The 25,432-nt window shown below is 54.9% G+C and overlaps 2 protein-coding genes across 5 annotated transcripts in view; one reads left to right on the top strand and one right to left on the bottom strand.

The window, feature by feature from the left end:
• Klc3 (kinesin light chain 3) overlaps positions 1–11,795 on the top strand; it is a 23,703-nt gene extending 11,908 nt beyond the window's left edge. For both annotated transcript variants that reach the window (XM_057762527.1, XM_057762525.1), the window contains 13 exons: positions 2,221–2,373; positions 7,053–7,318; positions 8,175–8,405; positions 8,898–8,967; positions 9,302–9,521; positions 9,843–9,930; positions 10,016–10,117; positions 10,415–10,588; positions 10,880–10,970; positions 11,049–11,089; positions 11,173–11,279; positions 11,398–11,461; positions 11,627–11,795. In XM_057762527.1, the coding sequence (XP_057618510.1) occupies positions 7,061–7,318; positions 8,175–8,405; positions 8,898–8,967; positions 9,302–9,521; positions 9,843–9,930; positions 10,016–10,117; positions 10,415–10,588; positions 10,880–10,970; positions 11,049–11,089; positions 11,173–11,279; positions 11,398–11,461; positions 11,627–11,698 (1,518 nt within the window). In that variant the 5' untranslated portion in view covers positions 2,221–2,373; positions 7,053–7,060 and the 3' untranslated portion in view covers positions 11,699–11,795. The remainder of the gene's footprint in view (positions 1–2,220; positions 2,374–7,052; positions 7,319–8,174; positions 8,406–8,897; positions 8,968–9,301; positions 9,522–9,842; positions 9,931–10,015; positions 10,118–10,414; positions 10,589–10,879; positions 10,971–11,048; positions 11,090–11,172; positions 11,280–11,397; positions 11,462–11,626) is intronic.
• Ercc2 (ERCC excision repair 2, TFIIH core complex helicase subunit) lies at positions 10,682–25,432 on the bottom strand. Of its 3 annotated transcripts, none has more exons than XM_057762522.1 (23): positions 25,388–25,432; positions 25,065–25,164; positions 21,190–21,267; positions 21,051–21,113; positions 20,821–20,934; positions 19,759–19,875; positions 19,549–19,665; positions 19,091–19,214; positions 18,901–18,997; positions 18,676–18,809; positions 18,436–18,604; positions 17,831–17,949; positions 16,035–16,104; positions 15,887–15,956; positions 15,704–15,805; positions 14,573–14,636; positions 14,094–14,215; positions 13,076–13,168; positions 12,922–12,994; positions 12,712–12,782; positions 12,487–12,630; positions 12,226–12,369; positions 10,682–12,002 (listed from the first exon to the last, which is right to left on the bottom strand). In XM_057762522.1, the coding sequence occupies exons 1-23, from the start codon at positions 25,390–25,392 to the stop codon at positions 11,910–11,912; spliced, it is 2,283 nt and encodes a 760-aa protein (XP_057618505.1). In that variant the 5' UTR covers positions 25,393–25,432; the 3' UTR covers positions 10,682–11,909. The 3 variants fall into 3 exon arrangements, with proteins under 3 accessions (XP_057618505.1, XP_057618507.1, XP_057618506.1); XM_057762524.1 differs by having other exon boundaries at positions 25,269–25,413; XM_057762523.1 differs by having other exon boundaries at positions 25,258–25,399.

The following is a 25,432-nucleotide window of genomic DNA, read 5'->3' as shown; positions in this document are numbered from 1 at the left end:
TTTGCACAGAGGATTTGGCACAAGCCCTTGTTTGGATGTGCAGCTGGGACTGAGGCCGCCCTAACAATGCCTCCCTGGAGGTTTGCTTCTAATCTTTATCTCCTGTAATCCTCCGATGCTGCTTTGTGCGGGTAAGGAAACAGGTCATGTGCAGAGAAGGCGGCCAGGTTAGGATGTGGACACAAATCTACCCAACCTGATTTGTAGGAGAGTCAGTTCTCTCCTTCTGCCAGATGGGTCCCAGGGATCAAACTCAGATGGTCAGGCTGGGCGGCAAACCCTTTAGTCGCTGAGCCGTTTCACCCACCCCATTCAAAGACCTTTGGAGGAGCTGCTTACAACAACGTCCGAAAAGTAGGTTTCCTCTCTGGGTCTGGTTCTGTAAACCAGGAACAGGAGACCAGAGATGGGGTGTATGCTAGCAGATGACTTCTGGGGTCTGCATCTACTTCATGATGACCGTGGGACAGATCCATTGTTAGTGTCTGGGTGGAGCTTAGCTGCCTCTTCAGTCCTGGGCCCTGGAAATAACTAGAAACGAAACAAGATGAGTTTGGATTTATGTCAATTACACTCAGGTTTCAGGACTTTGCCCTGCGTTCCGTACTCACAGTTTCAATGTGACAGACACCTGTCCCCCGAGTGTGCAGGGGTGAAAACGCTGGAGGTCACGAGGCTGCGAGTCCCAGGAGGGGGTTCGCAGAGGGCTTCCTGAGGGAGGGACCCCTTGGCCTGGGCTCCGGAGGATGCGCGCACCATGGGCTGCTCCGTGGACCCGCAGCGCCATCTGGCGGCATCGTTGCGCACTGCAGGGGCCTTTTGTGACGGTTCTAACCCGATGGGCTCAGTCAGTCACCCTGTTATATGGGTACCTAAATCGTGTCAATGCAGTCTTGCCCTTGAGAAAAGCAAGAAAGACAAGGCGCCTGTTGTAGAATATTATAGACTCAAGAACCAACATTAAGCGATTCTTAGCTGCTGGACCCTGAGAAGCGTGGCATGGGGGCAAGGGCTTGCATTCCCAACTCTTCAGGAGGCTGAGGCAGGAGGATTGTGAATTTGAGCTCAGCCTGCGATTTATAGATAAACCCTGTGACCACAAATAAAACAAAGATAACTTAGGGTATAGTGGTTGTAATCCCAGCACCAAGGGAACCAAGGCAGGGGGATGGCCATGACTGTGAGGCCAGACTAGGGTACATAGTGAGACCCTATCTCAAAAAGGGGCGAGATTAAGCCGGGCGGTGGTGGCGCACGCCTTTAATCCCAGCACTCGGGAGGCAGAGGCAGGCGGATCTCTGGAAGTTCGAGGTCAGCCTGGTCTACTAGAGCTAGTTCCAGAACAGGCTCCAAAACCACAGAGAAACCCTGTCTCGAAAAACAACAACAACAAAAAAAAGGGGGGGGGGGCGAGATTGAAAATAAAATTAAAAATTGTGGGGTGGCGCTGGCACGCACCTTTAATACCAACACTCGGGAAGCAGAGGCAGGCGGATCTCTGTGAGTTCGAGGCCAGCCTGGTCTACAAAGCGAGTTCCAGGACAGCCAGGGCTACACAGAGAAACCCTGCCTCAAAAAACAAACAAAACAAAACAACAAGAACCTCTGTGCGTCTGTATGTATGCACAAATGCCCGTGTGTGGGTGCACGTGCTCCGTGAATGCATGTGGAACTTAGAGAACAACTTCCGGGAGTCGGTTCTCTCCTTGCCCCATGGGGGTCTTGGAGATGAACACCAGGCTGCCAAGCATGGCGGCCAGGACCTTTACCAAATTCTGAGGTTGTAACTATGAAAACAATATTTTTGGAGATTCTATCTTTATTGGGTGTTTTGCCCGCATGTCTGTGTGTCATGTGTGTGCTATGCCTGTGGAGGCCCTGGAAGAGGTTGGAACTGGAGTCACTGACGGCTTTGAGCCGTCATGAGGGTGCTGGGAATCGAGCACGGATCCTCTGCCAGAGCAACAAGTGCTCTCGCCTGCTGAGCCATCTCTCCAACTCTTCAAGTATATAAATAAATTACATTTGTGTGTATTTATTTCGTATGCGTGCATGTACGATTGTACACATGTGGAAAGTCAAAAGACAACTTCTGGGTCGCCTTCCACCCTGAGGGTCCCAGGGATCGAACTCAGGTCCTCAGGCTTGGTGGCAAGCACCTATACGGCCTGAGCCCGCTCGCAGTCCCCAAATAAAGTTTTGAAAAGTTCTGTTTCTCAGTGTGCGGCGGCGGCGGGCGTGACCAGCGCACCTGTGTGGGCGTGGCCTCTTCCTGGCCCGCCCTCCCGAAGAGTAGACGGGACTGGCTGCGGCGGCGCTGCGGGAGAAGCGGCGTTTCCGTGCAGCGAGGCGGTTCGGATTTGCAGCCGCCAGGTGAGTGCGAGGGGTCGGCGGCAGCCGCTGCGGGGTCCCTGAGGGGGCCGCGGGGATGGAGAGGGGGCTGCAGGCCTGGCGTCGGGGATGAGCTTCGGGGTCCCTGAGGGCCCTGCCCCGCCCCGACCAGCCGGCTAGGAAAACAGCTGGGGGCGGGGCGGGGCCTTGTGACGCGGAGTCGGGTTCGGGGTCCCCGCAGCCGCGGGGAGGAGCTGGCCGGGCTCTCGGAGGGTCGCCGGGCTGTCAGAGGGTCTCTGGCTGCAGCCTGCGAGTGCAAGCCGTGCATGGTAAGGGACCCTCTGCGGCGTGTGCAAAAGAGTGTGTCAGAAAGGCATGGCGCACTGGAGAAACTGAGGCAGAAGGAGCGGAGTTGGAGGCTAGTCTGGGCTACGTAGTGAGGCCCTTTCTGAAGAGCTAGAGACAGAAGGACAGATTGTGGGTACCAGTGTCAGAGAGAGAGATGAAAAAGAAAAGGAAAGAGAGCCAGCGAGATGGCTCAGCGGTTAAAGGTGCTTGACTTCTTGAGTTTGATCCCCAGGATTCACAAGGTGGGAGGAAAGAATTGACTCCCTCAAGTTGCAAGTTGTCCTCTGACGCTCCATGCACATCTGTACACACAAAAAGCATACAAAGGAAAAAAGTGTTAAAGACCAGGCATCATGATGCTCACAAGGCAACCGAATCCCAGAAATTGTCTTTTGACTGTAATCATAACACTCGAAAGCAGAGACTGGTGGATCTCTGGGCTCAAGGCCAACCTGGGCTACACAGTCAATCCCAGGCCAGCGGGGCTGCATAGAGAGAGCCTAACTATACATATACACATAAATATTTTTGTTGTTGTTTTTAGAGACAGGGTTTCTCTGCATAGCACTGGCTTTCCTGGAACTCTCTTTAACCCAAGAGCTGGGGTTAAAGCCGCATGCTACCACTGCCCAAATTATAATTTTTTAATAAGGAAGAGAGTCAGATTGTGGGTACAAGTGTAAAAGGGAGATGAGCTACTAAGCCATCCGATGATGGGGACAGACGGAGTGAATGTGGGTGACCCTGATTGTGTGTCTGTCCTATGTGTGTTAGGTGTGGACTGTACACACTCCTTAGCGTGGTGACTGTGATGCGGGGTCTGTGGTCAGCTCTGTACTTGTGGCTGACTTATGTGTGTGGCAGGGAGTGAATCTCTTATGGTGTTGGATCTAGGTGTTGCGTGGTGGGGGGATGGAGTGTGTGGAGTTGTGTCAGTGATATGTGACTGTCACAGAATGTTGTCAGTCTGATGCGTGTCTCTGATACAGAGGTGTGGGGGCATGCGTGTGACTGTGCCAGCAAGCTGAGGGTTTGCATAGGTCGTGTGTGCATGTGTGTGCATGCTGCTGCCTGCTTTATGGACCAGTAGGAGTGCAGCCGGAAGCTCACTTGTGGCTGTGGAGTGTGTGTGTGTGTGGCCAAGATGCTCCTCTGTGGGGTAATGGCCATGGAAGGCTGGCTGTGGTTATCACTGGGCTGGCTCTGCACTTGTGTTAAGACTGTGTGTGGTACTCCTGGGAGTCCTGGGGACAGCCCGAGTGGCAGATGGCTGTGGCTAAGCTGCGACTGTCCCTGTGGTTGTTGTGTGGGTATCTGGCTGTGGTGTGGGGGAGGCTGCATCTGGGACTTCAGACTCAGCTGGGTTTGAGATTGTGCCATGGGACGGGAAGTGTGACACTGGCCATGCTGGGGGCCACAGAGACTGACCACTTCTGTGGCTTTTTGAGGATGCACTTACATGGGTTCCACACACACCTGTTATCGATATCTTTTGTTTGTTTTGGTTTTTCGAGTCAGGGTTTCTTTGTGTAGCGTTAGCTGTCCTGGAAGTAGCTCTGTAGACCAGGCTGGCCTCGAACTTTTAGAATTAGGATTTTGACATTAAACGCTTTGAAAATGACACCCACCGAGTAGAAGCTGTACTTTATGTTTAAAGTTTGGTCTCTTTCTGGGCGAATTCTGCAGCATGAGCTGCTTGCGAGGCTGAGACATGGAAAAGGCTGTTTTCGGCAGCGCCAGGATCACCAGAGGAAACTGGCGTCAGGGTGGGGACTCACTGTGTGGCAGAGGCTTATCTCTTTTTAAATTATATTCATTAAGCCAGGTGGTGGTGGCACACACCTTTAAGCCTAGCACTCGGGAGGCAGAGGCAGGAGAATCTCCGTGAGTTTGAGGCCAGCTGGTCTACAGAGCGAGTTCCAGGACAGTCAGAACTTGAGACACATCTCTCATTTTAGCCATTGTGGTGAAGGCAGGATTGCTTCCAGCATGAGGCCAGCCAGAGTAATAGTAATTTTGAGGACATCTTGAGCCACCTGAGACCCTGTATAAAAACAGAGCCCTAGATTGGTGCTGTCTGCCTGTAACCAGCACTTGGGAGGTGGAGGCAGGAAGGTTTAGCCAAAGATAGCTTTGAACCCTTGACCTTCTGCCTCTGGAGAGCCCAGACCTCAGGTCTGCAACACATGCCCGTCCCTCAACTTTTTTTTTTTTTTTTCCCTTTTGGTACATTGGATGGAAGCAGGGCCTTGGCTATGCTTGGCTGGCTGTGTCCCCAGCATCCACCTTTTCTTTTAAGATTTATTTTTATTTTATGTACATGAGTATTTTTCTGCATGCATGCATGTGTACCATATGTTCAAATGTATGCAATGCCCATGGAGGCCAGGAGAGGGTGAGATCCCCTGTACAGGTCGGGAACCACCGTATGCCTTATGGGTGCAGGACTTCTGCAAGAGCAACAGGGGCTCGCAATCACCGAGCCATCCCTCTGGCTTTTTCTTTTTCTTTTCTTTTCTTTTCTTTTCTTTTTCTTTTCTTTTTTTTTTTTTTTTTCCCGAGACAGGGTTTCTCCGTAGCTTTTGGTTCCTGTCCTGGAACTAGCTCTTGTAGACCAGGCTGGCCTCGAACTCACAGAGATTCGCCTGCCTCTGCCTCCCGAGTGCTGGGGTTAAAGGCGTGCGCCACCATCGCCCGGCTTCTTTTTCTTTTCTTAAGATTTTATTTATTTCATGTATATGAATGTTCTGGCTGCATGTTTGCATTTATGACAGAAACGGGCATCAGAGCCCACTAGAGGTGGTTGTGAGCCACCATGTGGGTGCTAGGAATTGAACTCAGGACGTCTGGAAGAGTAGCTGGTGCTCTTAACCACTGAGCCATGTCTCCAGTTCCTAGTTTTTCTTTTTTTAAAACAGAGTTCATGGGTTCTCAGCCTAGGATCCCTCAGCCTCTAGTGCCAGACTTACGGGTGTATGCTGCTATGCCTGACTCTGTGTTCCGGAAAGGAGAAAGTGTGGTGTGTTTTCTATGATGGGAGTGTATATTGTGCTGTATTTCTCTCCCGTTGTTTCTTTTCCTATGTTGTCTTTCTAATGAGGTAATACATGTTGACGTGTTTGTTTAGAGAGGGCGTGGGGGCGTGCGAAAAGGGAGCGTGCATTGAGCTCTGTCTGAGATGGGAGTCTGTCTGCCATTGTGTCTTTAGACAGAAGGACCTGGGATGGAACTCAGTTGATTAGAATGCTTGCCTAGCTTGCCCTCCCTGGGTGTGCATAGCATGTCCGGGACCAGTTCATCCCCAGGACCCCATACGTGGAGTGTGGTGGTTCATGTTGTTTAAGGTCATCTTCAATTATATAGCAAGGTCAAGACCAGTCTGGGCACATAAGACCCAACCTTAAAAAATTAAAAAAAAAAAAAAAAAAAAAGGCTAGGTGTGGCAGCACATCCCTCTAATCCTCTGGAGACAGGGAAGGGTGGGTTTCTGTGAGTTCTAGCCTAGTCTGGGATACATAGTGAGACCCTGTCAAAAAAATAAATAAATAAAAAATAAATAAGGATGAGAAAGAGTTTTGTGTTTGCTGAGGTGTGTTTGAGTAGTGTATGTCTGTGAGATTCACCACCTCTGCCCCTGACTTGGTTTCCGCCATATACAGACACAAAACCCCACTTGGCGGATCCTCACCCCTTAACCAGCAGAGGTGTCACGTGGCCACTGCCATCAGTGAGGCATGGCACAGGTGTGTCTCATCCACCCCTGGGCTGTGGAGCTTGGCTGCTGGGGTTGGGACCCTGGTCCTGGTCCCTCAAGGTCTTGCCAAGCTCAGAAGCCAACTTTGAGGTCCCTCTTAGACACCCCACCCCATCCCACCTCCAGGCTCCCTGCTTTCAGGGCTCCATCCCTCATCCCTCCCCTCTGCCCCCCCTCAGTGGCCTGACTGGTTCCTGACAAAAACACCCTAAGAATGACCTCACCAGGAGCCTGCCGCCTCCACATGCCCCGCCCCCCAGCCTGGCAGAGGTGGCGCCTCCGGTCCCAGGGCGCTTAGCAGGCTGGGAGCTCTGAGCTAGGGTGTCTGGGGACCTGGGTGGGGGGCCGGGCCAGGTGAGCGGAGGGAGGCGGGGTGAGGGGCACTGGGAACCTCAGTTAGTATTCTCAGCTAATTAGGCCCAGTTTAGAGTTGTCCTCAGGGTAGAGCCCTGGGTTTGCAAAGGTAGAGGAGAATGTTCCCCGACGAAGACTGCCTGGGATGGAAAGGGCTCCGGCAGGGAGCTAGCCAGGATGGGTGGGCAGGGGGATGGCGGGAACGAAGAGAAGCTGTGAGTCTGTGTGGCTCAGACCGTGACTCCCTCAACCTCACCGCCCCCAGGAGAAGCCATGTCTGTGCAGGTGGCAGCCCCTGGAAGCACAGGGCTGGGCCCAGAGCGCCTGAACCCCGAGGAACTGGTGCGGCAGACACGACAGGTAGTACAGGGGCTGGAGGCCCTGCGGGCAGAGCACTACAGTCTAGCTGGGCACTTGGCGGAGGCTCTGGCTGGACCGGGGCCTGTGTCTGGAGGGGAACTGCTGGAGGAGAAGCAACAGGTCGTGAACCACTCGCTGGAGGCCATCGAGCTGGGGTTGGGCGAGGCCCAGGTATGTAGGACCACGAGGGGCTCGAGAGGGAGAAGGACCAGGGATGAGGGGTGTGTGTGTGTGTCATGGTGGGGAGGCTCAGGGGGTCCAGGGATGAGAAGTGTCTGTCTGTCTCTGAGTATGTATATATAGGGTCAGGCCTGGTGGGGGAGGCCCAGGGATGAGGGATCATAATGCAGGGAAGTAAGTATAGGTAGTAGGAGGTCTGGAGGAGCCAGGCCTGGAAGGCCCTCTTCTGCAGGCCAGATTGCTTCCCCGACAAGCATTAGGAATGAGATTTTAGTGTGTGCCATATGTAGTTCTATTGTAGAACTTGGTCCTGGAGGGAGTTTGGGGTTTCCATTATGAATGGAACCCTGAGATTCACTCATGGTATGCAGGGGCTCTATCACTGAGCCACACCCAAGTCCCTCACTGGGGGATTCTAGGCAGGGGTTCTACCACTGAGCCACACCCCAGCCACTCACTGGGGGATTCTAGGCAGGGGCTCCACCACTGAGCCACGCCCCCAGCCCCTCACTGGGGGATTCTAGGCAGGGGTTCTACCACTGAGCCACACCCCAGCCACTCACTGGGGGATTCTAGGCAGGGGCTCTCCCACTGAACTATGTCCCTGTTATTTACAGATGACTTTTAGGCAGGCGCTGGGTTAAATAGACAGAACAGGAATTAACCCTATGCATAATTTGATTAAAATCAGGGGGTGATGGAAAACTCCTGTTTTCAGAGCCACACTGGACTGTCTTCAGAATCTGGGGGACCTGTGTAGAATATGTCTGGCCTGATATAGAGACGGGCCTGGGGCTGTACAGGGGTGCACCCAGCACCCCCTCCTCATGGTCCCAATGCTTCGCAGGTGCTGCTGGCCCTGTCTGCACATGTGGGTGTGCTAGAGGCCGAGAAGCAGAGGCTGCGGGCGCAGGCACGGAGGCTAGCCCAAGAGAACACCTGGCTTCGAGAGGAGCTGGAGGAGACACAGAGGCGACTGCGGGCCAGTGAGGAGGCTGTGGCCCAGCTGGAGGAGGAGAAGAGCCACCTCCTGTTTCTGGGTCAGCTGCGGCAGTATGATCCACCCGAGGAGAGCCAGGTACCAGGGGTGGGTGAGGGGGGTACACAGCCCTTCCCAGAACCCCTGGAGACCCTCAGGTCTTTCTTAGTACCCCATAACCCTTCACGTACATGTGGGATCCCTAAATCCGCACACCCTTTTGAGCTTTCAAAGTCCCCTCAATGCTCCTGTAAGATCCTGTGTCTTCCCTAGCTCAACTGTAATCTCTAAGACTCCTGGCTCACTCCTCTGTCAAACTCAGAGCTAGTGTGGCTGAGGCTGGAGGGAGGAGGTTATGAGTTTGTGGTCAGCCTGGGCCACATAGTGAGACTCTCCTGAAGCCTGGCATGGTGGCAGGCCTTTAATCCCAGCACTCTGGAGGCAGAGGCAGGTGCATCTCTTTGAGTTCAAGGTCAGCCTGGTCTACAGTGAGCCCCTGCCTAGACAACAGAGCTACACAGGCAGGCCTGAAGTAGCTTCAGGGCACTGACACTTGCTGTTCTGGGAACTACTCTTTCCTCTTCCCCACAGAGGCCCGAGTCCCCCCCTCGCAGAGACAGCCTGGCTTCTCTGTTCCCCAGTGAAGAGGAGGAAAGGAAAGGTGGGTGTGTGGGAGCCCTGGGCACAATATCAGAGGGTAGTCACCCAGGACTACAGGCTAAGCCTGGGGCAGGAGCCTTGACCTAAGGGATGGCCAAGGCCTCTGAGCAGGGCATGGGGAGGGGAGGGCAGGGTCTGGAAGATGAAGCAGATGGCTCTGGTTAGCAGTGAGGCTGGAAGCTGGGAAGTTAGGCAGGTTCAGTTCTGGCACCTAATATCCCACCAGCCGGTTAGAGTCCTTTAATCCCCATTTCTTGCACGAGGCCCTAGTGCAAGAGGTGGCAGTGGGGTGCAGGCTGAGGCCGCAGTGGGGGATTCCACACCACCTCCCCCAGGTCCCGAGGCAGCTGGAGCTGCAGCTGCGCAACAGGGTGGTTATGAGATCCCAGCTCGCCTGCGGACCCTGCACAACCTGGTGATCCAGTATGCTGGCCAGGGCCGCTACGAGGTGGCGGTACCACTGTGTCGTCAGGCCTTGGAGGACCTGGAGCGGAGCTCGGGCCACTGCCACCCTGACGTGGCCACTATGCTTAACATCCTGGCACTGGTATACAGGTGAGGTTGTGGCTGGTTGGAGGGGCCCCATCTGCGGTGGTGGGGTACACTGCCGATCCTCTGACAGGGCATCTGAATAGGAACAGAATGGGGAAGGCACAGGGTAACAAAAGGAACAGAGATCTGGACAGTGGCGAGACTCAGAGTCTGGGCACCGGGGCGAGCCAGGGACGTGAGACCGATGTGTGGCAGTGTGGGGACCCGTGCTCAAGGCCTGGGACACGTGCGAAGACGAGGAGACCCCTGAAAGATGCCAGGCAGTCCTGGCTCAGTCCAGCTGGTGACCCCAACTTAACCTAACCTTCAATTCCTGTTCTGCAGGGACCAGAACAAGTACAAGGAGGCCACGGACCTTCTTCACGATGCCCTACAAATCCGGGAGCAAACACTAGGGCCTGAACACCCTGCAGTGAGCAGCAATTCAAGGAGGGAAGGCTTGGGGGTGGGGGTGGGGCTGCACAGGCCCTCTACCTCGGCTAACTCTCCCCCTGCAGGTGGCTGCCACCCTCAACAACCTGGCTGTCCTCTATGGGAAACGCGGGCGTTACCGGGAGGCAGAGCCCCTGTGCCAGCGTGCCCTGGAGATCCGTGAGAAGGTGCTGCACCCAGCCCTTTGCCCCGTCACTGGCTCCGCAAGCCATAACCCTTGGTGTACTGTGCATTTGGTGGCAATTTCTCCCATTTGAGCCCAGAGTACCCAATCCCAATCTGTCACCCTGATGAGTTTAAGTGCCATCCTAACTTTGACCTCCTGACCTACCTAATACTCTAAGCTCATTTGTTAAGACTCAGCACCCCATGACCTCTGACATGGCTAATTCCCACCTGCCATGTTAACCTGTGGCATCTCATGGGCCACCCTACGTGACAGATAAGGTTTGTGTGCATCCCAGGTCCTCGGTGCCGACCACCCTGATGTGGCCAAGCAGCTCAACAACCTGGCCTTGCTCTGCCAGAACCAGGGCAAGTTCCAGGATGTGGAGCGGCACTACGCGCGGGCCCTGAGCATCTACGAGGCCTTGGGGGGGCCGCATGACCCCAACGTGGCCAAGACCAAAAACAACCTGGTGAGGCATCGGTGGGTTCTGTCCAGGGGGCACTGTGGGTAGGGGGACCTCAGAAAAACAGGAGAAACCCAGTTCACAGGAGCCTGTGTCAGGCTTTATTGTCATAGCGGATGCCCCTAACACTTCACGCACTAAGGTAGGAGGACCAAGGCACAGGGTGGAGCAGGGAGGGTTCTGGTGTGGTGTCTGCTCTGTAGTCAGCTGAGGCAGGATGCTGGGGAAGGCAGGCAGGTCTGAGAAGTTCCCAGGCCTAAGCAAGATGCCCACACCCTGCCCCTGCCCTCCCCGCAGGCCTCAGCCTACCTGAAACAGAACAAGTACCAGCAGGCAGAGGAGCTGTACAAGGAGATCCTCAGCCAGGAGGCCCTGCCTGCCCCACTTGGTGAGTCCACCCCACTGCTCCTGCCTACCCTCCTGCGTGGTGCTTGTTACCCCACTACCATGTCCCTCTGTTCCACAGGCGCCCCCCAAGCAGGCACAGCAGGTGATGCACAGCAACAGGTACACAGGCTCCACCCTGGGTCCTTGTGGGCCGGGTCTGGGTGGGCCCACCATGTCCCCACATGTCACTGTATCCTCCCCAGGTCCTGCGCAGAAGCAGCTCCTTCTCCAAGCTCCGAGAGTCCATCCGGCGGGGTAGTGAGAAGCTGGTTTCCCGCCTCCGAGGGGAGGGTTTGGCAGGGGCTGCAGGGTGAGTGCTGGGTGAGGTCAGCAGCCTGTCAGCCTTCGGGGGTGCCTGTCTGTGACTCTGTGAGAGCCAAGGCCCTGCAGTCCTTCCTGACTCACTCTTGTCCTCTCGTCCTCTGAAGGATGAAGAGAGCCATGTCACTCAACATGCTGAACGTGGATGGTCCAAGGGCTGCCAGGACGCAGGTGAGGGGCCTGTGATGGAGTAGGGTGCTGCGGGCAGGCTCAACCAGACAGGAAAGGTGGGGCTCCCTCCTGGGGACTCAGGATGGGGGGAGTGAGTGGGTGGGGTATGACATGGCCCCAGTGTCAATGGAAAGGAGCTCTGACCACTCCTGTGCCTGCCCCCAGCTCTCAACCCGGCACTTGAGTGAGGCCTCTCGGACCCTCAGCGCCAGCACCCAGGACTTGAGCCCGCGCTAAGTGGACTGGCTGCAGTGGCCACAGCTGCTCAGGAATCAGGGAAGGGCGGGCCGGTGGTTATCTGGTGCCCTGCCTTGGTGGCACCTGTGGATCGGGACCCTACTATCCTCCCTGTAATTAAAGGCTGTACACTGGTCTGGATATTCGCCTGAGGGTCCTGAGACCTCCAGCACCTCCTGCGGAGCCACGGGTGTCACCCATAGTCCTGTGCTCAGAGCTGCTGCGCGATCTGCTCGATCCGCTGTAGTGTCTCCTCTGACTGCAGCTGCTCCAGACTGAGCAGTGACAGGCCCAGCTGATCTTCCTGGAGAGGACAGAGGTAAAGGACAAGTGTCAAACTGCACATATCAACATGACCCTGGTGTTCGGTGACTGGAGTGCATGGCCACACTAGGAAGAGGACATTAGGGCTCCATCAGTGTCCCTAATGTCCACTCTTCCTTCCTTCCTGGCTATGGGGACCCTGAGGTAACTAGGAAAAACACGTGCACCTGGGAGGGAGAAGAGGCACGGGGCCAAGGGCTCACCCTGTGAAAGGGCTGTGCCATCTGCCGCAGGAAGTACTTGGCGACCTGCACACCCTCGTCCACCGTCAGGTTGAGGTTGGAGTCAGTCAGGTGCTCCTGGATCCATCGAGGCAGCTTCCCACGCTTGTCGGCCCGAGCAAACCGCTGTGAGGAGGGAAGGGACGGCAAACCCAGGTTGGAATCCAGGCTGCCCACCACCCTGTCCCTGTGATGAAGTGGGATTGGGTAGGCTGGGGTGCCCAGAAGTGCCCTGAGCTCCACCTTGTCAGCAAAGACCATGAGACCATAGTCTGTCTTGCCCCTGATGGCACGACCCACACACTGGGCTGCATGGCGCATGGCATCAAAGGTGAGAAAGTCATTCTCGCGGATCTGGAACTGGTCCCGCAGGTACTCTAGTCGGGCCTGGGGGATGAGGGAGGAGTCTAAGGTAGGGAGCTAGCTTTTCCCATGTACGACTCCTGACTCCACTGCTCCCCAACTCACCTTGAGAATTCGGCTCTGGGTGTAGACATAGGGGACTCCAAACATGATGACAGCCCGCCCATAGTGATGCACTGGGGAGGACAGCAGGGTCACAGTGCATCCTGGCTGGTGCTGGATGTGCTGAGGGCCGCCCGCGCAGTGTGGAAAGGGGACAGGACAGGAACCCCCCCCCAAGGGAGCAGCCATGATAGGCTGGGCAGGTCCACTCACCAAAGTCAATCCCTTCTGACACTTTGCCCCGAGCCACTGAGAGCAGAATGGCCCCACGGCCGTTCTCGCATGCCTAGGGAAGTGAGGCAGTCTCCTCAGCCCTTCCCATGCACCTGCTGGCAGCTGGCATCCCTTGCCTGTCCCAGGCACCCACCTCCTGGTACTTCTCCAGGGCCACACTGGTCTCCGCCCCATCCTGGGTCTCAATGAAGAGCAGCTTGTTCCTCTGGATATTCTCAAGGATGCCCTGGGGTGACAGGGAGGTCAGGCCACAGGGCCATGCATCCTGTTTCAGCCCACTGCTGTGGCTTCCCATGGAGCTCCCTCTCTGGGGCCCCAGCTGTCCAACCTCTTTGGCTGCCCAAAGTGGGGAGCCAATCACCAACCAAGTGGACGGCCTGCCCATGATTCAGGCAGGACCAATCAGGGTTATCCTGAAAGTTCAGATCTGTCACTGCAATGCTAAGGGACCGAGGCAAAAGTCAGGCTGCCCAGGACAGGAAATGGGGTCCAGAGCACCAGTCAAGTTACCTGTGCCGCTCAGTGAGAGAGCTCTTTATGAAAAATACACCTCCACCCTACCTCACCGAGTTCAGAAGATGAATCTAAAGTGCCTCCGAGCACAGTTAAGAACCTGCAGCCTCAAGACTCCAGGCCATCAAATCTCTATTTGTTTTCTTCAGTATTAGGGATCGACTGCAACAGCGACCCACACACTTGCTCTCCTGCTGAACTAAACTCAAGCCACACCCACAGTCTATAGTGCCTGTTCAAACCTAGGTCTGAGAGCGGGGCTCAATGCAGTCACAAGACAGAAGGCCAATAGGCCCTGTACCCCTGGGGGACCAGAACTCCCACGGCCTCGTCCACACACAGGAGAGCTCCTAGACGGGAGTTCTGGTCCAGCCGAACTCCCCAGAGACCCTGCCCCTCCCCCTACGGGCTCCAGGCCTGCTTAGTCTGCAGCATATGTGCCCCAGAGGTGGGGTGGGTGGCCCCTCTGGTGGAGGGAAGCACTGAAGACCCTGTAGGCTTCTGGTGGGAATGGGTGGGGTGCTGGTAGTACCACTGTCCTGTCCTGTGCCACGTGTCACCAGTGGAAACATGAGGTCTGAAGCCCTACAGCAAGAGCAAAGCTGAGGGTTTGGGCAGCCGTGGCTAGGCGCACCTACCTGCTCATACCAGGAGGCCACAGTGCTTTCCATGTATTGGTAGCTGGTAAAGAAGGCCACAATGCCGTCAGGGACCACAGCAGACATCTCCAGCAGCAGGTTGCCATAGTTGCGGATTACAGCTAGGGAGAGGGGGATGGAGTGAATCCTCTCGTGGTGCCCACTGAGGCTACTCACCTCTATCCCCGACTCCTCCTCCCAAGCCTATTAGAGGGCTGTCTGCCACCCCTGAGTTCATCAAGGCCATATGACAAGTCACAGCACAAGAAACCTGTAGAAGTGGCTGTGTTTCTTCCAGTGCCTAATGTCCCAAGGGCCCTGTGCTATGTGTTGAGGCTCAGTAATGTGCCTGGTGGTGCAGGGACCCAGGAAAGCCAAACCCACAGTGGCCTGCTGAGGGTAGGAAGAAGGTCTGTGTTAGCCACAGAGGCTGGGGTCCCACCTGAGACCTACCCCAACCAAGCCCACAGGTGACTCACCAATATCTTCCCTGGTCTCAAATTTGGAGCTGATGGCCACCTGGTCATTACCGCGGCCAATGATCTGGAGGGTCAGAGTGAAGATGATGTGACACACGTGACACCAAATGCCCCCTTTTTGGTGTCTCATGTAGCCCAGGCTGGCCTTTAGACTAGAAGCCTCACTGAGGTTACCCATCCTCCCAAGCCCATGAAGGTTGTGCCCTAACCTCTAAGTTCTGTGTAACCAAGGTGATCCTGAACTCCTGGTCCTCCTGCCCACTTCCCAAGATCACAGGCCGGCCTCACCACACCTGTATGTACTGCTGGGCGTGGACCCCAAGGCCTGCTGTGTGCTAGGCAAGCACTGTATGAAACAAGGCCCGGGCTCAGGAAAGGCTTATGCAGACAGTAGATTAGATGACCCCAAGCCTATGGTTGCTTCTGCCTGGCCAAATGCCTGGAGCTCAGCCATGAGCTACTGGCCTACAGCCACACAGCAACAAGCCCTAGGGACGGGACCTCTGTGTTTCTAAGCAAGGTTACACTCCAGCCTTAGGTAGTTCCAGAACACAGGTCACCACAGCATACACCCATTGGCAACCCTCCCCAGTCCACCATGACTGATGGTGGCCAGAGGGAACGTTCCTAAAAGCCCACAGCTTTAAAAACAGCCGCCTAATCCTGCTGCCAGGAGAAGGCATGCAGACAGGTTGGTCCTTCTGGCGTGGCCCTCCACACAGTTGGTGCTCTGCAAGCATGCAATCAGGCTACACACCTTACATAAGGGTTAAAGTGTCTGATTCTGTGCCAGGCAGCCTCCCAGTCACAGTTGGCTGCATGTAGTGCACGGACTGTGGGGCGAACATGCCTAGCACCTTGCAGGGCTCTAAACTCCAAGGCAGAGGTCAGGAGGTGAGAGGACACAGCTCTGCTCCAGGCTTCAGAGAGGCGCATGACCCAAGTCAAAGCCAGATGACACACGGCAAACTCACCCTGACCAGGATGATGACCAAGCACCAGGCCTGCACTGCCCAGTGTATACTTCGCATGGGTGCCTAAGCACTACGGCCCGGGTTGCTGGGAAGAAGCCTCCCAGGCGCCACTGAGCCCCAGCTGAGCAGCTGCCCCCCACCTGTCTCACCCACTCACCATGGGGCAGAGGCAGACTCGGGCCAGCGTCATGGTAAAGGTTGCCATTGTGACAGGGTGGAAGTCCAGGATCTTGGGGTAGATGTCCAGAGGGGACAGTGTCTACAACAGACAGCAAGGGAGTCCTCAGCAGGATGGGGGCAGGGACCAGGACCCCACGGAGCAACAGCCCAGAGTCCTTACCCCAGAGGTGATGATGACAGACTGGAAGCGTTCAAACACAGGCTTGATGGCCAAGGAGGCGTCCATACAACTGTGGGACAACACAGCAGTCACACAGGGCAGAGGGCAGGGCCAAGGCCTGTACCATCCACACAGGGTAGCATCTCACCTGAAGTGCAGGATGGGGTTGGCGATGGTGGGGGTCCTGTCGTCAAAGGGCTCGATGATAATGGTAAAGCCTGGTAGAGAAGGAGGCTCGTGAGCCTTGCTGTGGTCACCCCGGACACTCACCATCCAAGTGCAGAACCAGGCACCAGAGTGCATGACAGCCGCAGCCTGCCCACTCCTCTGCACGGCCAGACCACGACTGGGCTGTGCCAATGCTCAGGTATGGAAGCAGGGTGAGCCAGGGCTTCCCTGCAATTCCTGCAGGGAGGTCAGGACTACCCTTTCCCAGGTAGCTGTGCACCCCTGCCTCGCCCATCCCTGCTTCCCACAAAGCAGCCAGGAAGACACTGTGGAACCTCAAGTCCCTCCTCCCATAACCAGAAATGTGTCCGTGGACTCTGCGGTGCACCCTTGCTCTCAGCTGCCATGTCAGCTCCACCCCCCAGGGCCCACTTGGTTGGTTGAGTCCTTGCTCCAGAGGCACCCTGGGAGGCCAGTGCTACTGCTCCTCACAGCACCGCCACACTTCCTAGTATCCCCTTCTGGACTGATCTTTGCTCCTAGCCCCCAGGCTGTGGAGGGGTGGGAGTGGATGGGGGAGTGGATGGGGGAGCGGTGGCTCTGGTAGGCCCTACTGTTTCCACAGGGCCGGGCCCTTTGTTGACTGAACAAATGATCACATTCACAGATTGTTTCACTTGGCAAGAAATGATCAGGTCCTGTGTCGTCTTGTGCTGAGGACACAGCAGGGACCAACACAGCCTCGGTCTCACCTACAAGGGCTCCCCTTCCACTGGGGAGACAGCTAGCCAGAGACTCAGCTGGAACAGAAGAAGGGGCAGGCCCAGCAAGGGGTGGGGTGGTGTTGATTTTCTGAGAGCTAAAGGACTCGGGGAGATGATGGGGGCACAGGGAAGGAGGTTTCAAGCAAGTATGTGGAATATCGGTAGGTGGGGGCAGGGAGAACAGCGAAGGCCAAGAGAAGGGGCTCAGTGAGGGCTGAAAGCAGAAGGAAGCAGACAGCTGCCAATAGCCCTGAGGTGGTGCTGATGGCGGGGTATCCTTCCGAGGCTGGCCCCGTTGCAGGATGCCAGCTGACCTGGTTTCCTGGCTACGGCAGTAATCCCCAGGGATAAGCTTAAAAACTCAGTGTAAAGCTAGGGGCAGGGCGCACATGGACACCAAGCAAAAGCCCCCAGAATGCTGGGTGGGTGGTGGTGCTGCACACCTTTAATCCCAAAAAACAAAAAACAACAAAAAAAACTTAAGAAAAAAAAAAAACAACCAGGAATGTCTCCCTCTGCCTCTGTGTATGAGCTTACATCCCTTTCCCTCAAGGTCTTCATGCCCAGCACCATGCTTCTACCCCCTGGCCTCTTCTTCCCATAGCTCCCCCTAAGCCTCCCTTTCCTGTCCCCAGGCTCTATGGCTCCCCCTCTCTACTAGAAGAACCTTGGAAACAACAACCTCACCAAGTACATCCCTTGCCCAGAGCCTGCCATGGCTCCCAGTGCCCTCATCACACACGAGGGGCCTCACCCAGCTGAAGGGGAGCTGACCCCACAGCACCCTCTGGCCCGTCCGTGTCACACCACTGCCCACTGGCTTTCTCCACTCTGCAGTCAGAAGAGCCTCTGGACATATGGATCTGAATACAGGGCTTGCTCAGGAACGTTGCATGGCACCCCAGGGCTCTCAAAATAGCTCAAATTCCCAGAACCTCTAATATCCCACCCTACTTGGCTGGGTCCCCACGTCGTCCTGTCAGGGCCCAGCAGAGGCAAGAAGGGAGCTTACCCTTGGCATAAGTGCTGACAAGAGTGGCAAAGTTAGCAAGGAGTGTGAGCGGGGAGAAGTCGGCCAGGTCAGCAATCTCCAAGGTGTGCAGCAGGGACCGCAGGCGCTCAGCACAGAACCTGAAAAGCGATGGGGTCGGGAGAGGGAAGCCACATGTTTCCCTGAGCACCTGAGCATTGTTTGTGGCCAGCCTGTCCCCACCCTGTGCAAGAACCCAGAGCTACCACTCCAGGACAGGACGGCATACAACACCACCACGTGGGCAGGTTCACTGCCTGTATGCAAATTCTTGTCAAGCAAGACCCATGGCCAATAGTCACTCTGCTTCTGCCCTGCCACGCTCCTCAGCCAGTATCATGGACCCCCACGCTCAAAGACAAACAGCTGCACACACTTTCCCAGGCTCACAGAGACTGTTACTCCTCCACCCGCCCCCCTACACACAGGGACACACGGACACACGGCTGCAGAAGCACCAGGTTGTCCTGCAGCGTTCCCCACCAAGAATAACCGACCTCGGCTCCACAGACCCCCTACACCCCGCTCTGACCTGACCCCTGTCACCAGCACATGGTCTGGACATGTGGTTCACCTGTGGGCCGCACCTGAGGGGCTTGCGCTGAATGCACACGCGCTGGGCCAGGCCGCTCAGGAAGGCGGGTGGACTCTCCTGCACCACATGCTGCACGCGCAGCCGCCATTTGACGTACTCCAGCAGCCTCCGCAGGAAGCCCAGGAAGTGCTCAGCAGTGCGGATGGAGCCTGGCACTGCCTCTGCAAGGACACTGAGTCAGCTGGTACAGGAAGGGGGCATGAGGGGCAGGGGTGGGTGGGTCATGGCTCACCCTTCAGCACCTCGTCGGGCAGCACAGGGTTGGCTAGGTGGGCATCTGTCTCCCGTGCTACACTGGCCTCCCGCAGCCCCTCCACCAGGCGCCGGTACTCGTCCCGCAGCCGCTGCTCATCTGTCTCCTTGATCCTGACAGGGACATGGACAGGAGCTGGAATGGGGCAGGTGTCTAGGGTCACTAAGGCAGACACAGCATATGGAGCAGGAGCAGAGCAGGCACCTGAGCACGGTCTTCTGCAGGGTGTCTAGGTTGCTCTGGCAGCGGTCCAGAGTTCTGCGGGTGAGATTGACACTCATGGAATCAATGCAGACATTGTCTAGGGAGGAAAGCAGAGAGAGTTGGGCTCAGCCAGGCTTGGGGGCAGGGCAGAGGGGCTGCCACTGTCTGCACACCCTGGCACTCTCCTCACCGATGTTGTGGGCTTCATCGAAGACCACTACGGCCTTGCGAGCCAGCTCTTTGGACACCAGGTCCGCAATCTTGGGGTCCAGGAGGTAGTGGTAGCTGTAAACCACCACGTTGGCATGCAGGATCTGGGCATATGGAGGGAAAGGTTGCCCTGGGCCCTGCTGCCCGCCCCCCCATACCACTCCTTCTCAGGTTCACAGAAGTGACCCGACACAGCAGATGGATGGACAGATAGACAGGAACACACAGAAAGGTATAAACAGGGGAAGTAGGACGGAGACAGATGGCCCAGGCACCAGGACAACAGATGCAAGCAGACAGATGGGCTGACAGACAGGCGGGCACAGTGCCCATGTCTATGTCCACATCTGAGAACCCGAGGGAGATTATTCCAAGTCTGAGGCCAGCCTGGGCTACAAATGAGATCCTGCCTCAGAACAGAACAAAACAACTCTTCACCGAGTATCGAGCCAGGAAGTAGGGGCACCAGCCCTGCCGCTGCCCTAGGGCCTTCAGGTCATCCAGGTTGTAGATGCCCGCAGAGAGGGGCACCTGACGTCCATGGGTGTCAAACTCCTGGAGCAAGGAATTTGCCAGAGGATGGCAGGGTCAGAGCCAGCTGTTGTTCAGCGAGCCTCTACCCTCCCCGGCCTGGACCCTTCCCTGTACCTCATAGAAGCGGCAGTGAGGCAGGCTGGCATCCTGCTGGTATTGCGCACGCACGTATGAGGCTGTGAGGCTGTGGCACTTGCCATCCACGTCCTTCCCAAAGCGCAGTGGTGTCACCTGAGGGTTCAGGAGACAGTTACATCAGAGTCAGGAGAAAGTCATGCCAGTTATGCCAACCTGGTCCTCCAAACTCGGACACCTGGAGTGGCATGTCAGCTGGGCTTTCTGGGCAACTGGACCTGATCCACTATTAGTTAAAAGCACTTCCTGCAGAAATGTCAGAGTGGGACCACTGCTAAGACTCAAAACTGTCCCAAAGCCGGGCATGGCAATCCCAGTTACTAAGACAGCTGAAGCAGGAGGACTGCACACTCAGGGAGCCTGGGTACAAACCAAGGGCCGACCTCACAATAAAACGTGAAAGGGAGCTGGGGGCATAGCTCAATGGTAGGCAGAGGGCTTGCAGAGCACACACAAAGCCCTAGGGGCAATCCATAGCACAGTACAACCAAACAACCAGAGGGCCAGCTGGATGGCTCCGTGGGCCTGACCTGATTTCAACCCTTGGGATCCACAGACTCGCATAAATTGTCCTCTGAGCTCCATACATGTGCACTGCACACATACCCTACTTCTGAGCATGCACACGCACACACACATACACACAGAATATATACGTGTGTGTGTGTGTGCCTAAAAAATAAAATCCTAAGTTTCTCTAGAAATCAAGCTGGACAGGGCTGGAGAGATGGCTCAGAGTTTAAGAGCACTGGATGCTCTTCCAGAGGTTCTGAGTTCAATTGTCACCAACCACACATTGGTTCACAACCATCTGTAATTAACTTATGCTTCATGTATACAAAAATCCCAATACTTCGAGTAAGCTCCCATAGGTTCAATGTGAAAGTCTGGATGTGACATTCAAGTAGTTGCTGAGCTCAAACGAGCCAGGACCTAACAACTGAAAGGGGCGCTCCACTGGTGGCTACCTCACACTGGCAAAGGGTTTCTCTGGGGCTTGGACTGGGGAGCCCAGGGCTGAGGGCGAGGCCCGAGTCTCACCTCGGGATGAATGCACAGGTTCTTTCTTGAGCTCAGAGCCAGTCCTAAGAACGGCAGCTTCTCCCCCTCCTGCTGCTCATAGAAACTGAGCAGCTTGCGAAGCTCTTCTATGACCTGCTTGGACGATGGGAACATTGGGTGGGGACCTCAGGACAAGCATAAGCCCCAGCAGGCCAGTGAGGGCAGCAACTGGGAGGGGACAGAGCATGGGGTTCATCCACACTGCCCACCTTCTCAATCTCTGGCACAGTCCGTGAGCAGTAGATAAGTTTGGTCACCTCCAGTGGAAAAGCCTGTGGGTGACAATCAGCTTAGCCCCATGCAGCCCTTCCCAACTCCCCAGTCCAGACACTCAGGACAGTCACTTACCCTCTGGTAAGCCACTATCAGCGCCAGCAGGGATACTGTCTTCCCGGTGCCTGAGGGCATCTCCAGGACTCCATGACCCTGAAAGTTGGGTGCAAAAGAAACAGGACACAGGCCATGAGAACCCCAGGGACATAAACTCTGGGGACCTCCCTGACATGCTACTACCTGGGGTCACAACATACACAACGGTGGAACTGCCATCAGAGTCCCAGGAAAAGCGGGCTTTAGCTCTGCTTCTCCTTTTGCTGGAATTTACTTTTCTTTTTCTTTTTTTTTTTTTTTTTTTTTTGGTTTTTCGAGACAGGGTTTCTCTGTGGTTTTGGAGCCTATCCTGGAACTAGCTCTGTAGACCAGGCTGGTCTCGAACTCACAGAGATCTGCCTGCCTCTGCCTCCCGAGTGCTGGGATTAAAGGCGTGCGCCACCACCGCCCGGCTGGAATTTACTTTTCATTCTTAATTTTCACCCCAAGAATTGCTATGTAGCCTTGACTAGTCTAGTACTTGCTATGCACCTCCGGCTGGTTTCAAACTCTTGGCAATCCTCCTGCCTCTACCCCTGAGTACTGGGATTACAAGCTGAGCCCTATTTCACTGTCCTTGCTGAGCAACAGAAGGTAATAACCTTCACCTCTCTGGGTCACAGCACCCTTGCTTCTAGGCGGCTCCATAGCTCTTACTTGGAGCAAGATTGTGAGGACTGCTGGGTGGTGGTGGCACACGTCTTTATAATCCCAGCACTAGGGAGACAGAGAGGCATTGTGGGTCAGAGAGATGGCTTAGCAGGTAAAGAAACCTGAGGTCAAGCCTGATCCCAAGTTCAGGACCTACACGGAAGGAAAGAACCAACTGCCTCTCAGAAGTTGTCCTCTGACCTCCTCATGCATACCATAGCGTGGATGCACACACTCTCAATACATAAGTATAATTTTAAAAAAAAATTAAAGAAAGTTTGTGGGGAGCTGGAGAGATAGCTCAGAGGTTGAGAGCACTTCTGACCTCCTCAGTACAGGAGGTCCTGAGTTCAATTCCCAGCAACCACATGGTGGCTGACAACCATCTGTAATGAGATATGGTGCCCTCTTCTGGCCTGCAGGCATACATGAAGGCTGAACACTGTGTACATAATAAATAAATTTTAGAGAAAGTTTGTGGGCTGGAGAGATGGCTCAGAGGTTAAAAGCACTAACTGCTCTTCAGGAGGTCCTGAGTTCAAGTCCCAGCAACCACATTGGTGGCTCACACCCATCTGTAATGAAATCTGGTGCCCAGGACACTATACATTTAATAAATGAAACAAAAGAAAGAAAGAAAGAAAGAAAGAAAGAAAGAAAGAAAGAAAGAAAGAAAGAAAGAAAGAAAGAAAGAAAGAGAGAGAGAGAGAGATGCTTGTGTTCAGGGTTGTGGAGATAGCTCAGTACATAAAGGTGGTTGTCACCAAGCCAGACAGCCTGCGTCTGATCCCCAGAACCCATACAAAAGTGGGAAGAGACAACTGAGTCCACAAGGTTGTTCTCTGATCTCCACATACCGAGCCCCTTCCCTCCACTACCATGACTGCAGACACACCAAACAGCCTCCGTGAAAGTCTGTCACCCAAGCTACCCAGGAAGCTAAGGCAGAGGGCCTGCTAAGATCAGTATCAGCCTGGGCTACAGAGCTAACTTGGACAATTTAGTGATGTCCTGTCTCATACAAAAAGGAAAGAGAAGGCTAGGATGTAGCTCGAGCCAAGGGTACTTTGCCTAGCATGTTGCTTCAATTCCCAGTAAACACACACCAAAGAAACAAAAAGGGGCAGCAGTTAAGAGCACTGACTGCTCTTCCAGGCAGAGCACTGACTGTATTCACAATAAATAAATCTCTTAAAAAGCAAACAAACAAGCAAACAAACCACCCTGAGTTGGAAACTGCTGCCTTTCATGTGTGAATTGACACAATCCTCACAACAACCTAGGAAGGCAATCATCAGCTCCATCTTAAAAAAATAATTTACATGTGTGTATGCTATGTGTATGTGTGTATGCTATGTGTATATGTGTGTATGTGTGTATGCAGTCTGCACAAGTGGCCGGATCCCCTGAAGCTGAAGTCACAGCTGGCTGTGTGAGAGACAGACACGGGCATGGGTAATGGAACTGGGTCCTCTAGAAGGGCAGCAAGTCTTCTTAAGCACTGAGCCGCCTCTCCAGTGCCTCCTCATCAGGCATGGTCTCATATACCCCAGGATGATCTCCAACACATTAGTTTTTTCTTCCTCTTCCTCAAAACAGGGCCCTAAGGTAGGAGGGCTGCTAAATTCAGTGTCAGAGACTGTAGAGTAAGTCTGGGCAAGTTAGTGAGGTCCTGTCACATAACAGAAAGGAAAGAGAGGACTCTGGTGTAGCTGGAGGCACAGGCCCAGCACACTGGTTCAATTCTTTCCATGAAACAGGTTCTCTCTATGTAGCCCAGACTGTAGGCACAGGGCTTCTACTGTCTCTGCTCCAGTGCTATAATTAAAGAGATGCCCCACCAAGCCTGGTCCCCTACACACTATTGTACCAGAGAATGAATTTTGATCCCATTGCCTCCATGTTCTGAGTGCTGGGATTACAGGCTTAGTTTTACACTGTGCTGGAAATGAAACCAGGGCCTGGTGCACGGACCAACCAAACTGCATCTCTAGTGCCCCTCCCTAGAGAAGCACAGCCAATATTGACGGGGTCGAAACTGCAGCAAGAGCTTAAATGATGTAACCAAGAGTGCACAGCTAGAAGCCCATGGATCCTGGTTTCCAAACCAAGCTGACAAAAAAAGAAGTCCCTGTGTCCCTAAGGCCAGGACTACTCAGCCTTGATTATACTATCAAATCTGTTATTACAATTATTAACTGTGTGTGTGTATGTGCATGATGTATGTTTGTGGGTAACCAGGTCAAGGTCATAGGGCAACTAACTTTGTGGAGATGGTTTTCTCTCTCCACTTTTACCTGGTCCCTGGGATCCAATTCCACACTCACACAGCAGACACTTACCTACTAAGTCATCACACCGATCCCTACTATTTATATTTTTAAAGGTCTTATTATATCCGGGTGGTAGTGGTACACACCTTTAATCCCAGCACTCGGGAGGCAGAGGCAGGTAGATCTCTGTGAGTTCGAGGCCAACCTGGTCTACAAGAGCTAGTTCCAGAACAGGCTCCAAAGCTACAGAGAAGCCCTATCTCGAAAAACCAAAAATAATTGAATAAATTAAAAGGTCTTATTATATAGCCCTGGCTAGCCTGGAATTCCCCCAGACCGGCTGCAAATTCCCACTGATTCTCCTGCCTCAGCTTCCCCAGGGCAAGGGTTACAGGCATGCATCATCTTATGCCTGGTTAACTCAGTGTTGAGATTCGAGTATGCTAAGGCAAACATTCTACCAACTGAGCTACATCCCTCCCTCCCCAAATTACCTAGCTATTTTTGGAAGCAGAGTCTCTCTATATGTAGCCCTGGCTAGCCTGGAACCCACTATGAAAGCCAGGCTGGCCTTCAAACTCGGGTCAGTCCTGATTCCTCAGCCTCCCTGCTGCTGGGACATATATACACCGCCACATTCCATTTATGTGGTGCTGGGATAAAACCCTGAGCTTTATCCGTGATGCTACTAGACAGGCAAGAACCCTACCAGCTGAGCTACAGTCCCAGACCTATTTTTTATTTTTGTTCTTGACACAGGGTCTCACTATGCAGCCCAGGCTGATCTCAAAACTCGCAGCGATGCTCCTGCCTGGGCTTCACAGCGTGCTGGGACTGCAGGCCTGGGCCAACGTGCCCGGCCCCCGACCAGGACGTTAGCTAGAGAGCCGCGGGCGTGCAAAGGAGAGCACCCGGGGCTCCGCCACCCACCTTGGCGTCCAGCGTGCGCTTCAGCTCCAGCATGTAGGAGAACTGCTCCGGGTAGATGTAGTCGTACGGGAAGTAGACCAGCAGCCCGTCCACGTTGAGCCTGGCGGCGGTGAAGCGTCAGTGCCCGATGCTCTCGGGCCGCACCGGCCTCCGTGCCGCCCGCCCGCCCCCGCGGCGTCTCCCCGCCACGGACCCCGAAGCTACCCGGGCCGTTTTCCGCAGCCTCTCCGCGCCGCGCCCCGGCCCCGGCGACGCCCACCGGCCGCCCCATCGCCCACCGCAGCGAGGACCTCTCTCCTCGAACCCGAACCCCCGCTTCTCACTTCATGGCGGCTTGCCCCGGCGTCCACTCGCCAGCCTCATGAATA

The sequence above is a fragment of the Chionomys nivalis genome, chromosome 2 (assembly GCF_950005125.1).
Source record: "Chionomys nivalis chromosome 2, mChiNiv1.1, whole genome shotgun sequence".
Lineage (NCBI taxonomy): Eukaryota > Metazoa > Chordata > Mammalia > Rodentia > Cricetidae > Chionomys > Chionomys nivalis.
The sequence above is the reverse complement of the archived record's forward strand: the minus strand, read 5'-3'. Positions and strand labels throughout refer to the sequence as shown.